At 37.3% G+C, this 16,937-nt stretch overlaps 1 protein-coding gene across 1 annotated transcript; it reads right to left on the reverse strand.

Moving 5' to 3' along the window:
* Nucleotides 1–1,282: 1,282 nt before the first annotated feature.
* On the reverse strand, nucleotides 1,283–10,476 carry chchd2 (coiled-coil-helix-coiled-coil-helix domain containing 2). The gene is made up of 4 exons (XM_052107303.1): nucleotides 10,284–10,476; nucleotides 6,514–6,769; nucleotides 3,448–3,646; nucleotides 1,283–1,529 (listed from the first exon to the last, which is right to left on the reverse strand). The coding sequence occupies exons 1-4, from the start codon at nucleotides 10,328–10,330 to the stop codon at nucleotides 1,519–1,521; spliced, it is 513 nt and encodes a 170-aa protein (XP_051963263.1). The 5' UTR covers nucleotides 10,331–10,476; the 3' UTR covers nucleotides 1,283–1,518.
* Nucleotides 10,477–16,937: the final 6,461 nt, after the last annotated feature.

Here is a 16,937-nt window from a genome sequence, read left to right on the forward strand (position 1 = left end):
AGGGTAAAAGATTAATTCTGTGTATATATATGTTTAGTTCTTCTGTGTTCTTTATGTGAAGCAATAAAAAATTGTTAATCTGAAGAATGAGAAATGTCAGAATAGAAGTAGTGAGAAAGATTTATTTCAGCTTTTATTTCTTTCATCACATTCCCAGTGGGTCAGAAATGTACACGCACTTACATGTTTTATTTGGTTGCATTGCCTTTAAATTGTTTAACTTTAAAGACCCATTTGCAACGAGCTTTAACTTCGTGGCTGATGTCTTGAGAAGTTCCTTCAATATATCTACACAATTTTCCTTCCTCATGATGCCAACTATTTTGTGAAGTGCACCAGTTCCTCCAGCAGCAAAGCACCCAGACAGAATGATGCTGCCACCCCCATGCTTCATGGTTGGGATGGTGTTCTTCGGCTTGTAAGCCTCACCCTTTTTCCTCCAAACATAATGATGGTCATTATGGCGAAATAGTTACAAAAAACGTCATTAGACCAGAGGACATTTCTCCAAAAAGAAAGATCTTTGCCAGCTGTAGTCTGGCTTTTTTATGGTGGTTTTGGAGCAGTGGCTTCTTCCTTGCTGATCAGCCTTTCAGGTTGTCAATATAGGACTATAGTTACTTGTCTACCTGTTTCCTCCAGCATCTTCACAAGGTTATTTTCTGTTGTTCTGGCATTTATTTGCACTTTTAACACCAAACGATATTCATCTTTAGGAGACAGAATGAGTCTCCCTCCTGAGCAGTATGATGGCTGCATTGTCCCATGGTGTTTATACTTCTGTACTATTGTCTATACAGATGAAGGTGGTACCTTCAGGCATTTGGAAAGTTCTCCCAAGGATGAACCAGACTTGTGGAGGTCCACAATTGTTTTTCTGAGGTCTTGGTTGATTTCTTTAGATTTTACCATGATGTGAAGCAGAGGCATCGAGTTGGCATGTAGGCCTTAAAATAGATCCTATAAAATAGATAAAATAGATACACCTCCTATCAGAAGCTGGCTAATTGTCTAAAGGCTTGACATCATTTTCTGGAATTTTCCAAGCTGCTTAAAGGCACAGTAAACTTAGTGTATGTAAACTTCTGACCCACTGCAAATGTGATTGTTTCACTTTTAATTGACTGTCTATAAACAATTGCTGGAAAATTTACTTGTCACACACAAAGTTGATGTTCTAAACAACTTGCCATCTGTGGAGTGGTTAAAATGAATTTTAATGACTAAGACAACACACACACACACCTTAATGTATATAAAAAAGGCAAAGCTTTTGAATGTGTCTGATTCTTTTATTTGCAATTCAAATTCACACGATTTTAATACATTCAAATTCAACTATTACTAAAACAAAATACATAAATACTATGCATCTAATATGTTACACAGCATTTCTCTTGAGAAAATGCTATTAATTTTAGCATACTGTTTTTAGATTTTTAAGATTAAAATTTTTCGCAAAATCAAGCTGATGTTGAATGAGTGTGGTAGAGTTGTGTCCACGTCCCCATTGGAATCTCATGATAGTCCTGTGAAAAAAATTAAATCCTGTTAATTCACAAAATTTAATGAAGACAACACAACCAATATACATTACAGTTGCCTCTTTTTTTTTTTTTTTAAAAGTAGGATACTCTCAAAAGTCCTCGTGAAATCAAAAATGACCCCATTTAATTTCTAAATGCGCGGTCCCACATACCTTTGCAAGCGAAATTTCGTGAGTGAATATGGCATGGGCGTATGCTTAGTGCGTGTGAAACCTGCTCAAATATAAACAGCCTCTTTTTAATGCTTTATTAATTATATAGTCAAAGACTCAAGTTAAAAAGAAACTCGCTGAAACTATATCCTTGTCCATTGCAAATATTCAGTGTAGTGGTGTATGACGCACCGTCCACACAGAGGTCACTGCCAAACCAAGCAACTTCCCATTGGTCAACACAGCTATTCGCCTGCCAAAATTCACCAAAATGAAACACCATGCGAAATCCACGAGGGGAAGATCTTAGCCACCGGAAATCCATCACGTAAAATTCATTGTATTTCACCTGAGATGTTTCGCTATGCGAAGGTATGAGTGACTGCACTTTTAATACATGTTCCTAGTAATTTGTGCAAATCACTGAAATGTAATAACTTGCTTCACCTCTAAATGAGGCGGTTGTAGTCCCGCCTTACAGTTAAAATAACCAATTGCTTTTTTGGAGGCAGCAAAGTGATGGAGGTTTTTTTATTTTATTTTTTTATTTGAGCTAAAGGAGCAGGATTTATGATATCATTGCTGACAGATATCACTGCTGGCACTGACAGAAAGTCTATGGTAACTCAGATAAACACTCTGTACTATTGTCTCACCAAAACAGGACAGTTAAAGACTGGAAAAACATAGCCTGATCTGATGAATCTCGATCCACTACAGCCTCAGCTTTCTGTTCTTGGCTGACAGAAGTGGAACCCGACGTGGTCTTCTGCTGTTGTAGCCTATCCGCCTCAAGGTTCGGCTTGTTGTGTATACTGAGAAGATATCCTGCTCACTACAATTGTACAGAGTTGTTACCCGAGTAACCGTAGCCTTTCTGTCAGCTTAAACCAGTCTGGCCATTCTCCGTTGACTGCCGCTCACTGGATGTTTTTTTTTTGGCACCATTCTGAGTAAAATCTAGTTTGTGAAAATTCCAGGAGATCAGCAGTTACAGAAATACTCAAACCAGCCCGTCCGGCACCAAAAATTATGCCACTGTCAAAATCACTGAGATCACATTTTCCCCCATTCTGATGGTTGATGCGAGCATGATCTGAAGCTCCTGACCTGTATCTGCGTGATTGTATGCATTACACTGCTGCTACACGATTGGCTGATTAGATAATCGCACTAATAAGTAGGTGTACTAATAAAGTGGTCAGTGAGTGTATATAAATGTACTGTTTTAACTTTAATGCCACCAAACATTTAGAGAATAATATCACATGCGTCAAACGGATGCTTTTGGTTCGTCTCACTATGGTTGTATCGAATTTCACTGCTGTTCAGAATCTTGAGCCATAAACACTGCGTTTTAACAATGCTATGTAAAGTTAAATGTAATTTGGAACTTTAAAAATGTGTCCTGAGAGCCCTGCATTCCTTTCTGTCCAAATTTCTTTGATCCACTCTCGGTTTGTTGCCTGTGCAGTTAGAGTTGAGCTTACGGCCCCCTGCTGACTGAGACTTGCAAAAACAGAGGTGGCACTTCTAGTTTGTTCCATTGGTAGGAAAATTCCTTATTACGGTGGTGTGATGAATTGTATTCCTTATTTAATGCGTTATTTATTATATAATAACTCACACCGAATTAATGCATTAAATAGACAGCCTTAACTATACCTCAAATCAAACTCAAATTTGATGTTCTGTTAAAAATATATCGTTGAGGCAGATATCCTGAAACTATATTTACTTGTACATACCATTGGAGAATTTGCATTGTTTAAGTACTTCGCTGAAGCCCTCACAGAGTTTGAGGTCACTCTGTGTCTGAGCACACTCAATGAACTGCTTCAGCTCATATGCACAACCGTTCTGCTGCTGTGGCTCCTGTTGGAACGTGGGCTGCTGTTGGTACATTGATGGCTGCTGTTGATACATGGGCTGACTCTGGTAGGGCTCCTGTGAAACAGATTCAGTTTTTGTCAAATTACTCTAGTATTTTAAGGCAGAATTAAAATTATTTTAGTGAAATGATATGATAAAAATGTTATATACAGTGATGTGGAAAAACTATTTGCCCCTTTCCTGATTTCTTTCATTTTTGTGTATTCAAGACATAACCTAAAAAAAAATGCAACCCTAGTAAACTTAAAATATATATATATATTTTTTTTGTGTTTTTTTTTAAGCAAAAAGTTTATAACACCTATATCACACATGTGATAAACTAACTGCTCCCTTAAACTTAATAGCTGGTTGTGCCACCTTTAGCAGCAACAACTGACACAAACACTTCCAATAACTGGAGATCAGTCTTTCACAACACTGTGGTGGAATTTTGGACCACTCTTCTTTGCAGGACTGCTTTAGTTCAGCCACATTGAAAGGTTTGAGCATGAGCACGTTTAGGTTCCAGTCACAGCATCTCAATTGGGTTAAAGTCAGGACTTTGACTAAGCCACTCCAAAACTTTAATTTTGCGCCATTCAGTTGTGGACTTACTCCTATGCATTGGATCATTGTTGCTGCATAATCCAGTTACGATTGAGCTTCAACTCATGGACTGATGACTGGATGTTCTCATTTAGGATTTTCTGGTAGGGAGCACAATTCTTGCTTTCCTCAATTATTGTAACTCACCCTGGCCCTGAAGCAGCAAAACATCCATACACTATCACACTACCACCACCATGCTTGACCATTGGTATGTTCTTTTTGTGGAATTCTGTGCTTGATTTACACCAGATGTAACAGGGCCAATGTCTTCCAAACAGTTCCACTTTCAACTCTGTTCTGTGGACTTTCTCCCAAAATTGAGGATCATTAAGGTGTGTTTCGGCAAAAACGCAAAATTCGGCTAGCGTCTTTCTGATGTGAGAGAGGCCTGCAGTTCCTTGGATGCGGTCCTTGGCTTTTTTGTGACTTCCTGGATGAGTTGTCATCTTTTCTCTTGGAGGAATTTTGGAAGGTCAGTCACTTCTAGGAAGGTTCACTACTGTGCCATGTTTTCTATTGAGATACTGGCGCTCGCTGTGGTTATTTGGAGTCCCAGAGCCTCTGAAATAGCTTTGTAACCCTTCAGAAACTGATGTATTTCAATCACATATTTCCTCATTTCTGAGATTCATTCCACCTTGGCATAGTGTGCTACTGGGTAAGACATTTTAGCCAACTTTGTGCTGCTGAAAAAGTTCAATTTAGGTGTTGATCTGATTGAACAGGACTGGCAGTAATCAGGCCTGGTTGAGTCTAGTCCAACTGAACCCCATTATGAATGCAGTTTCATAGATTTGGGGATTTAGTAACTAAATACTTTAAGCAAATAAAGTCTTTTCACACATGCCCAGTTGGTATTGGATAATTTTTTGCTTCAATAAATAATTTCCGAACTGTATTTTGTGTTTACTCAGACTGCCTTTATGTTAGATTTTTCTTTTTTTTACGCGATTTACACACAAACAGAAGAAATCAGGATTGGAGGCAAATACTTTTTCACATCACTGTAAACTCTTACATATACTTCTTGATTTGGCCTTTTGACCAGTGAACTTTCATGATTACTGGATAAAGATATTTAAAAATACTTTTATAGAGATTGCATGGCTAAAGAGCAATTTATAGCTTACAAAATGTTTTAGACTGGAGCATTACTAGCAAAATTCTATATTAATTATTCCATGATTTTTCCATTCCTTTTTTTTTTTCTAAAAGCTTTTTAATTCCCATGACTTTACCAAAAGGTACATTTTGTGTAAGGAACAGACTGAAATTTAAAGTTGATTATTCACTCATAATTTTCCCTCCTTTATGCGGTCTTGTAGGGCTGTGTTGATACAATTAAATATAGAAATATTGCGATACAATATCATGAGAAAAAGTATCTATACTTAAGATCCATGTATTAATATTTTTATTCAACTTTTTGTGTATTCATATCATGTAAACACACAACAAAGTTACTTTCAAATCAATTTAATGAGGTCACCAAGAGATAACATTTTTCTTTTAATCAAACATAAGTATATAACTGAAATATAATCAATCATGTATCGTAATATATCTAATCATGACGTGTATTGCAATATGTATCGTATCATGGGATGCCAGGCGATACCCAGCCTACTGTCTCGTACGACGACTTCTGCACAACACAAACTAAGTTCATTTGAATGTACGATGTGTTTTTGTCCATACAACTTTGTCAGTGTGGTCCAAAACCTTCAAGCTCCAAAAGGACATAAAGACACAGTGTTGCCATGTCCGTGATATTCACGCCCAGTTAGGCTATTTTGAAAATGCAGACACAAGCTAAAACGATTGCATTGGATTTTGGGAAACTTTAAGTGTACTGTTGTCGCCAAAAGGTAGATGAAGACCTGAAGAATGAAAATGTAACATCTCATTGATGTATAATGATACCACGATTGGGTTTCACTTGGACAGATTCTTTTGTGAATAAAGACTACCAAGTTTTGTTTGTTTCTCACCCAAAGTGATCATATCACTTCAGAAGACATGGATTAAACCACTAGAGTCGTATGGATTACTTTTATGCCACCTTTTTGTCCTTTTTAGGGCTTGAAAGTTTTGGACCCCATTGACTTGAATTGTATGAACAAAAAACCTTATTTGTGTTTTTCAGAGGTCATACATGAGATTGCATGAGGGTAATAAGAGAATTAAAATGTTGTGGTGAAATAATCCTTTAACTGTTAACTTTTAGGAATAATGTAAAATATTCCAATGGCTTCCATGTTAACAGATATGAACTAACTGTCACAAAACTACAATTTTGATTTCGTGAAGCAAGCATGATTTGCATTTACCTGATAGGTAACATCAGGCCTGGCTGCCTCAGAGTTTCCCCCTCCACCGAAGCCACCTGTCATAGCATGACCTATTGTGTGCCCAACAGCAGACCCAACCGCAACACCCGCTGCAGTGGTTGCCATCTGGGCGAACATTCCTGGTTGCCTGGGAGCAGCAGCAGGGGCGGCCACTGCCGATGGTGGAGCAGGGGCAGGCGCAGGGGCATATGAACGTGGAGGAGGTGCCCTAGCCATCGGTGCAGGTGAGGAGTAACTAGTGTGAAAAATCAGAACAATTTACTAGTCTATTTTTATTGAATATATGGACACCAAGATCTCCTTGTAAAGGGTTCCCACACCTTTTGACCCATGCTATTCTATGATACAGTGCTTCACTTTTTCCACATTTTGTTATGTTACAGCCTTATTCCAAAATAGATTCAATTAATCATTTTCCTCAAAGTTCTACAAAAAATACCCCATAATAACAACTTGAAAGAAGTGTGTTTGAAATCTTATTTATTAAAAATAAAAAACAAAAATCACATGTACATAAGTATTCACAGCCTTTGCCATGACACTCAAAATTGAGCTCAGGTGTATCCTGTTTCCACTGATCATCCTTGAGATGTTTCTACAACTTGATTGGAGTCCACCTGTGGTAAATTCAGTTGAGTGTACATGATTTGGAAAGGCACACACCTGTCTATATAAGGTCCCACAGTTAACAGTGCATGTCAGAGCAAACCAAGCCATGAAGTCCAAGGAATTGTCTGAAGACCTCCGAGACAGGATTGTATTGAGGCACAGATACATTTCTGCAGCATTGAAGATCCCAGTGAGCACAGTGGCCTCCATCATCCGTAAATGGAAGTTTGAAACCACCAGGACTCTTCTTAGAGCGGGCCGCCCGGCCAAATTGAGTGATCGGGGGAGAAGGGCCTTAGTCAGGGAGGTGATCAAGAACCCGATGGTCACTCTGACAGAGCTCCAGCACTCCTCTGTGGAGAGAGGAGACCCTACCAGAGGAACAACCATCTCTGCAGCACTCCACCAATCAGGCCTGTATGGTAGAGTGGCCAGGCAGAAGCCACTCCTCAGTAAAAGGCTCATGACAGCCTGCCTGGAGTTTGCCAAAAGGCACCTGAAGGATGAGAAACTAAACTCTCTGGTCTGATGAAACAAAGATTGAGCTCTTTGGCCTGAATGGCAAGCGTTATCTCCATTGGAAACGTCATCACCTGGCCAATACCATCCCTACAGTGAAGCATGGTGGTGGCAGCATCATGCTGTGGGGATGTTTTTCAGTGGCAGGAACTGGGAGACTAGTCAGGATCGAGGGAAAGATGAATGCAGCAATGTACAGAGACATCCTTGATGAAAACCTGCTCGAGAGCACTCTGGACCTCAGACTGGGGCAAAGGTTCATCTTCCAACAGGACAATGACCCTAAGCACACAGCCAATATAACAAAGGAGTGGCTACAGGACAACTCTGTGAATGTCCTTGAGTGGCCCAGCCAGAGCCCAGACTTGAACCCGATTGAACATCTCTGAGAGATCTGAAAATGGCTGCGCACCGACGCTCCCCATCCAACCTGATGGAGCTTGAGAGGTCCTGCAGAGAAGAATGGGAGAAACTGCCCAAAAATAGGTGTACCAAGCTTGTAGCATCATACACAAAAAGACTTGAGGCTGTAATTGGTGCCCAAGGTGCTTCAACAAAGTATTGAGCAAAGGCTGTGAATACTTATGTACATGTGATTTTTTTTATTTTTATAAATTTGCAAAGATTTCAAACTGTCATTTGTCATTATGGGGTATTGGGTGTAGAATTTTAAGGAAAATAATGAACTGAATTTGGAATAAGGCAAAAAATGGAAAAAGTGAAGCGCTGTGAATACTTTCCGGAAGCACTGTATTTCCACAACCATTGCTGTCCGATGTGATTACTGGATAATTATTTTATACCGATTTTGATTCAGCCAGACAGGACAGACTTGCGAGGAAGTTTTACCCTACAAAAGATCTAGCTGATGAAATATATTAGAGATGAGTTTCACTTGAAAATATGGTCATAATACCACCTGAAATAATCATTTGGATTAACTAAACAAAATTATTTGTTTAGTTAATCCAAACAAAGCCTGATTTAAAATAAAATATTTTTTTCCATTTTTGACCCAGTGTGTCCAGATTGGCTTTCAGCCAAGAATTTTCATTTTGGATCATCACAAATGATAAATCATGTTAAAAGTTTATATGAATGTGAGGGAAAGTGCATATTTTACGTGCTGTGACTGGTCACCATTTATCTTTGAATGCAATTTTCAAATCACCTTTTGCCTTCACTAGACAAATGATTCTTTAATGGTCCTCATTTTAAATGGCCCTGCAGTGTATCAAATGATTTGTTGAAAGGTTATAAAAGCTATATGTATAATTATACATGAATTAGAAGAATCCTGTTATTTACCTAGTACATTCACTATAGAAATCTCCATGACTTTTAAGATGTTACTCATTTCCATTACTTCTCCAGGGCTGGAAGACACAATTTTACAATTCCCCAATATGTCCAGGTTTTCCATGATCATGCTTGTACAACTACATTTTATATCATAAGTACAGTAATTGAAATGACATGACTCACCAAACTGTGTGCAGTAATAGACCGTTTAGGGTCTAATGAAGGTCTAGTTGAGAAACATTTCAGGGGACTGTGACTTGGATAACATGATGTTAGTTATTTTAACCCTTGTGTGACCTTGGGTACATTTTTGTCTTTTTCGATCATCTTGGCTGTGTTAATAACAATGGCATAAATTTAGCCAAAGGGGTGTATTTTGGGGGGAATTTTGATATTTCAACCACAGTATACCCCTAAAATACATATATAATACACTGTGTACACAAAATATTTACACTCAGGACCTTCAGGACAAAAATATCCCCTTTAAAACCCATTAAAATGGCAATATTTGTAATCAGTGCCATTAAAGCATAAAATCATGAATTCTATGATATTATCTTTCATTCCGGAGCACCTGGCTTCAAAATTAAACATTTTCCACCAGATGGCGCCATTTTTCTAATGTTTAGCCTATGGAGAAAATACATTCTTTTTTTCCCATTTTCTGTATTATAGAGCACTGCAGGCCAATTGAATAAATGATGCAGCTAAAATTGTGTGGTGTGTTGGTATGGATGTCAGAGTGTGTTTTGTATGTTTGTATTGAGATATGCATGTGTGTGTGTGTGTGTGTGTGTGTGTGTGTGTGTGTAAAACAACAGTGGCATTATGTAAACGAACTGGAATTTAAAGGGTTAAAATGTATATTTGGTAGTTATGATCAGGACTGATGTTGGTTAAAAATTAACTAATTGAAATCGTAAATAATATTAAACGTGGATAGTTTGACGTGGATATTTTGGTCCTCGAAGGACCTCTGAGTAAAAAAAATTATATTGACGCACAAGGATTAACCCTGAAAAGATAACTAATATCGTGATTAATAAAATTATTTAAACAAACACAAATCCAAATAACTTCGACACGCTTACAGTTGCTTCATACAGACTCAAAGCCACATATACTTCAAAACAAAAAAAAAAATCTACAATCACGAATAAAATGGCGAATAACTACTACGTTTTTCAAGGACATAGCGACAACTTGCCTCCTAAAGCTTAAGCTGTAGATATAAACGATAATATACTTGATTGTTCATGAATGGGGCAGACATGACTATTACAGCACATGCTAAACAGCGCTATATAGAAACTCACCTTGGAGAACTCATCCTCGAAGTTCTGCTTCTGCTTCCTCTCGGCATGTTGCTGTTATATGATTAGTTTTTAGAAAAGAACAAAGACTCGCTGAATTGTCAGCTATTTCAATACTGTTTTACAGAGAACAACAAGAACCACTAACGACCTTCGCACTGTACTTATTCAATCCGGGGAACTTTCTAGCGCATTATATCATAAAGCTCTACTTCCGCTCATGCGCATGCAATAACGGTGTGTTCTGCAATGTACTGAAATCACTACATGGGATATTGTGAAAACTGGATCAATAGTAGAGGGAAATTTAAACTTTTGTTTACATATTCTGATGGTCAAATATTTTTATTCATACACGCATATTTTAAAGTTCACTCAGTAATTTGTTTCCTCTTTAAAAAAGTTTAACTTCTAAAGACATTAATTGTAATTTTGCAATATATGTAGGAAATGATGAGCACTCACATTAAAATGAAGACTCCAGTCATATTAGTAACCCTACGAAAGCTGTTTTATTCTACATGGAGAGGACACACACATGGGGACTGCCATGTTAGAATCACATGACAAGCCAAATACTACTCACTTGATCTCAGTAAACATCCTGTTATTGGACACTTTCACTCATTGATTAAAGTAATCATGGCTGACTGTGAACACTACATTTCTGCAATGTCACCTGAAACTGAAAAATATTTATTTTAAATGACGCTGCATTAAAGTCAAGACCTTTTTATTTGTATAGCGCTTTTCCCAACACACATTGTTTCAAAGCAGCTTTACATAAAAGCATGCATTTACAGAAAATTAAAACTGTGTTATCTATAAAGTCTTAGAGTCATCATTGTGTAGTTTGATTATATGATTATAAATTGTGTATAAAAATAAAGAATTAAATTATTAAATCATAATTGTATTTAGAACCCTTATGAGCAAGCTGAAGGTGGCTGTGGCAAGGAACAAAAAACTCCACAAGATGTTGGTTAATGGAGAAAGATAACCATGGGAGAAACCAGGCTCACTGTGGGAGCCAGTTCCCCTCTGGCTAACATCATGAATATAATGCTAATATTAGTTATTTATGTGCAGTGCATGTAAGTGTTAAGGTCCAGTGTTAATACAAAGATTTTGTATGAACTGTAAGATTAATGACTACTGTCTGAATTTAGCCCGGATTAACTGCAGAATTTCACATTGATGCATTGTCCTTTGTTGATTGGCCGATGAAGGCTTTTGTTGGCAAATAATTGAAAGTCTATCAAAAGTATATTGAGATGCATCGCATTTCAACCAGCACATCATTTTGTTGAGGTCTATCCTAAGTCCAAGGTTCAGGCAGTAGCATATTAAGTATCACATGTCTTATGGTTGGAGTTGGCATTAGTTCATCCCCTGAAGTCCAATAGTAATAATAATAGACTGAAGTGATGTCTGGCTGGCACTGTCTACATTTAGTCATCATCACTCAGAGACACAGAGCAGTGGAGTCTGACACCAGGCAGGAATGGAGTTGTATCTGGGTAGCTCTGATAACAAGAAATATGAATCCCGAGGTTGAGACAGGGAAAATAAATAGAATAATATTAGCGTAGATGCCATGCAATTTTTTGCAGAGTTATAGAGCATGATAAATGTTTCTGGTTCCGGCAGACCTAACTAAAGCAGCCTAATTGTGAGTTGATAGACAAATTAGGTGTATGCCTGGCTAAACACAGTAGATGAGTCGTTAGTCTAGACTTAAACCAAGTGAGTGTGTCTGCGTCCTGAACAGTGTAAGGGAGACTATTCCATATTTTAGGAGCCAAATAGGAAAAGGATCTACCCCCTTTTGTGGATTTTGATATTCTAGGAACTATTAACAGGCCGGAATTTGCGATCGTAATGAACGTCATTGAATATAGCATGGTAGAAGGTCACTTAAGTACTGCGGCGCTAGACCATTCAAAGGTACACAGTTAACAAACATTTTACAATTAGTACAAAATTGAACAGGTAGCTAATGCAATGATGATAAAATGGGGTTAATATGTTCATATTTCTTGGTTCTAGTCAGCACTCTGGCTGCTGCATTTTGAAACAATTGAAGCTTATTTTTGAACTTGCAGAACATCCTCCCAGTAATGCATAACAATAATCTAGTCTTGAGTTCATGAACACATGAATTCGTTTTTCGGCATCAGCAACAGAGAGCATGTGTTGTAACTTAGCAATATTTCTGAGGTGGAATGATGCTGGTCTACAAACATTGGACAGATTGGTGTAAAATATAACACCTAAATTCTTCGCTGTAGAAGACAATGTAACAGTACATCCATCGAGAGTCAAACTATATTTTAATGGCTTATTTTTAGAGGCTTTTGGTCCAATAATTAGTACCTTTGTTTTGTTGGAATTGAGTAGAAGGAAATTTCTGGCCATCCAATCTTTGATTTAATTGATACACTCTGCTAATTTAGAAAAATGTGATATTTTGTTGGGTTTTGAAGAAATATAACGTTGGGTATCATCGGTATAACAGTGGAAATGTATTCCACGATTGCTGATAATATCTCCCAGGGGAAGAATATATAAGGAGAAAAGCAGAGGCCCTAATACTGATTCCTGTGGTACTCCATACTAACTTTTGTTCTATCATGTCGAAGGCAGCACAAAAAGATAGATAAAAGAGAAATGCAGCCATGATCAGATGATAAGAGCAAGTCATTGCTCAAGAGCAGAAATGTTCATATATACAATTTCTCTATAGAAATTAACATAGTTGGGAGGACACTATGGTTTGATAACTGCCGTTTTAAAGTTGCATGGGACATGTCCTAAGGATAGCAAGGAGTTAATAATATTAAGAAGTTGTTCTGAGATTACAGAGAATATCTCTTTTAAGAGCTTGGTTGTATTGGATATAAAATACATGTTGGATCTTCATGACCTATGACAGCGAATAATTTAATTTGCTCGTGAGGAAAATTATGAGATACTGTTTCTGTGGTACTGTGACAGATGATTGCATAATTCCAATTTTATTTCTGATTATTTAAATTTGATCAGTAAAGAAATTCCTGAAATTATTACTATTGTGCTGTGATGGAATATCTGGTTCAGTCGAGGCTTTATTCCTAACCAATTTAGCCATAGTACTGAATAAACACCTTGGATTGTTTTGGTTATCTTTTATGAGTTTGCTCAAATATGCTGACTGTAGCAATAACTGTAGCTACAGACACTATCCTTCCATGCATTGTGAAATAACTCTAATTTTGTATTCTTCCACTTGCGTTCCATTTTCCGAGCTGCTCTCTTGAGAGCATGAGTGTGATCATTGTACCATGGTTCAGGGCTTTTTATTTTTTCTTTAATTTTCATAAATCAAAGGTAGGTGACACTATCAAGAGTGCTAGAGAAGATTGGATTTATATTTTATAATATTACTTCAAGTTCTTCTAGACTTTTTGGCTTACTGAGTATATGAGATAAATCAGGAAAATTATTAGTGAAGCTATCTTTAGTGGTTGAAAGAATAGAACGATAGCATGGAATAGATTGAGTAACATTAGCTGATCGCAGCATAGAAGAGACAAGGTAATCATCTGAGATGTCATCGCTCTGTGGCAGAATTTCTATAGTATCAATATCAACTCCATATGACAGAATTAAATCTATCGTATGATTATGGTGATGAGTTGGTCCTGCCACATTTTGTCTGACTTCAAATGAGTTTAGAATATCGACAAATGCTAATCCCAATGTCATATTCATTATCTATGTGAATGATGGAGTCACCAACAATTAAAGCTCTATCCACAGTAACTACTACAGTAGATCTGATCAGAATACGGCCCAGGTGATTTATATACTGTAGTAAGCACAAAAGACGAGAGATTTTTTAATTGTATCTGATGGTCACATTAAGCATTATTAGTTCAAAAGACTTAAACTTATATCCTGTCTTCTGAGCAACACCATAAACTTCACTATAAATTGCAGCAACATCTCCTCCTCAACCCTTGTTTATGACAATAACCTGGGGGAGTAAATTCATTTAAACTAATATACTCATATCCTTTAACCCAGGTTTCAGTCAAACAGAGCACATCCCAATATGATGTGTAATATTTACATTTACAATTAATGCTTTGGTTGAAAGAGATCTAATGTTTAGTAGCCCTAACTGTATATGTTGTTTATCTTAAACTTTTTTGTTATTTTCAAATTTAACCTTAATAAAAAATTATTTAGTGAAGGGTTTGTGTTTGGTAGCTCGGGGAACAGACACAGTCTCTATGTGGTGTAGTTTATGTGACCTGTGTGATGTCTCAAGGCAGCTAGCAGACGTTCGGATTAACCAGTTTGTCTGCTTCCTGACCTGAGCCCCAGTTAGTCAAATACTATCACTATTAATACTATGAGCCAAATTACTAGAGAGGAGAGCAGCACCTTCGCTGGAGGGATGGAATCTGTCTTTCTTTATCTGGTCAGGTCTACCCCAAAAACTCTTCCATTTAACTCTACTCATTTAGTGACACTAATCTACCATAAACCTCATCACCACGATGAGCAGGGAGGGGGCCAGAGCATATTACACTGTCTGATATCGTTTTTAAGTTCACACACCTCTTTAAGTTTCTTTAGTGATCTCCAAATCGCAAAGCATTGTTAGTGCCGATATGAATAACAATAATCGTCTTTTAGCATTAGCCAGCACTTGTAAATTGTATTCTTTTGTCAGATGTTCTGGCACCAGAAATACATTTAACAATAGTGGCTGGAGTCTCTATTTCCACGTGCCTTACAATATAATCACCTATGACCAAGGCTCTTTCAACATGATTCTCAGTGGGTGCATCACTGACTAGGGAAAATCGATTGGAAACCCTAACAGGAATGGGAGAGTGGTGTCGCTTTGCTGAGCGAGTATGCTGCCGAGACGTCACCCAAATGCCCTGCTGAGGGGGCTCTACAGCAGAACCAATGTGTGTGTGTGTGTTGCTCGCTGTTATACCCACATCCAAAACAGTATATACCGGCTTCTCTTTCTCACAGACCTCCACCAATCTGCTAGGTGTCAATGTAAGTCCAAGACGACACAAAGACAAAAGTTACTAAGTGCACATATTAACTCCAGGTGCATATCTTTAAATAGGAGGTGTCCCAGTATACTGCCTTAAAAATAATGAAAATTCTCAATACAATAATTTATAACTCATTTAACTTATTTTGTTTTATATATATATATATATATATATACACACACATTGCTTTAAATTGTTCTGTTTATAATGGCATTTATTATCATGGACATTTGCCTTTGTTGTATTGTTACAGGATTTTATATGTGGTGGTGGCGTAGTGGGCTAAAGCACATAACTGTTAATCAGAAAGTTGCTGGTTCGATCCCCACAGCCACCACTACTGTGTCCTTGAGCAAGGCACTTAACTCCAGGTTGCCCCAGGGGGATTGTCCCTGTAATAAGTGCACTGTAAGTTGCTTTGGATAAAAGCGTCTGCCAAATGCGTAAATGTAAATATGTATACATAGATTTCTTGCATGGATTTTCTACATAATACAGAAATATTAATTATAACAAAACCTACAAAGAAAATATAACCCCTAAATCAATCATAAATAAATCATTAATTCGCATAAAGAAAATGAAGCCTGCATTTACAACCAAGACATTATCTTCATTGTGCCACACGTTTAGCCACCCAGTTCTCATAGTCCAGATGTTTTACCTATTCCCAATTTTTTCAGTTATGATTCTAATTACGGCAAGTAATTTTTATACTTTGTTATAGTAATGTACAATGTTTTGTTTTTTGTACCATAGTTAAATATGGTGGGCTGTTTTTACGCCAGAGGTCCTGGACATCTTGTTTGGATAGATGGCATCATGGACTCAAATACAAACAGATAAAAATCAAAACTTGTCTGTTTCTGCCAAAAAGCATAAAATGGGCCCTGGTTAGATCCTCCAGCAGGACAACGATCCAAAATGCATCAAAATCAACACAAAAATGGTTAACGGACCACTAAATCAAGGTTCTGCCATGTTATCCCAGTCCCCTGACCTGAATCTAATATAAAACCTGTGGAGTGAACTGAAGAGGAGAGTTCACCAGCATGGACCTCTGAATTTAAAGGATCTTGAGATTCGGCAATGAGGAATTGTCTCCGATACCTTTCCATGTGTTTTCCAACCTCATTAGGAGAAAACTCAAAGCTGTTATGTTGGGAAAAGGAGGTTGCACAAAATATTGAATAAAAGGGTAACAATAATTGTGCCACATATATTTGACAAAAATATTAGTTTTTTGATAAAACTTGTATTTGGATTTGTTTTACATCCATTATATTAGATTTTTGTGAATATTTTGAACTAAAGATAAAAAGTATAAACAGTAAAGCCATTTTTCATAGACGTCTTTGCTCCTATTTACCAAGGGTGCCAATATTTTTGGCAACAACTGGTTTTAAATTATAAACCCCCTTTAAATGGCTAAATCAATGTTGTACCAACATATCATTGAATTGAGTTATCTTTTGCAAAGGAAATATTATAGTCTGGATATAGTCTATGATCTATTAGTCACATCATATTCTAGTGCAAAATTGCTCTGCAATTAGCAGCAAGTGGCAGGGAGCCATTTTTTTGAATAAGC

The sequence above is a fragment of the Xyrauchen texanus genome, chromosome 36 (genome assembly GCF_025860055.1).
Source record: "Xyrauchen texanus isolate HMW12.3.18 chromosome 36, RBS_HiC_50CHRs, whole genome shotgun sequence".
Taxonomy (NCBI): Eukaryota; Metazoa; Chordata; class Actinopteri; order Cypriniformes; family Catostomidae; genus Xyrauchen; species Xyrauchen texanus.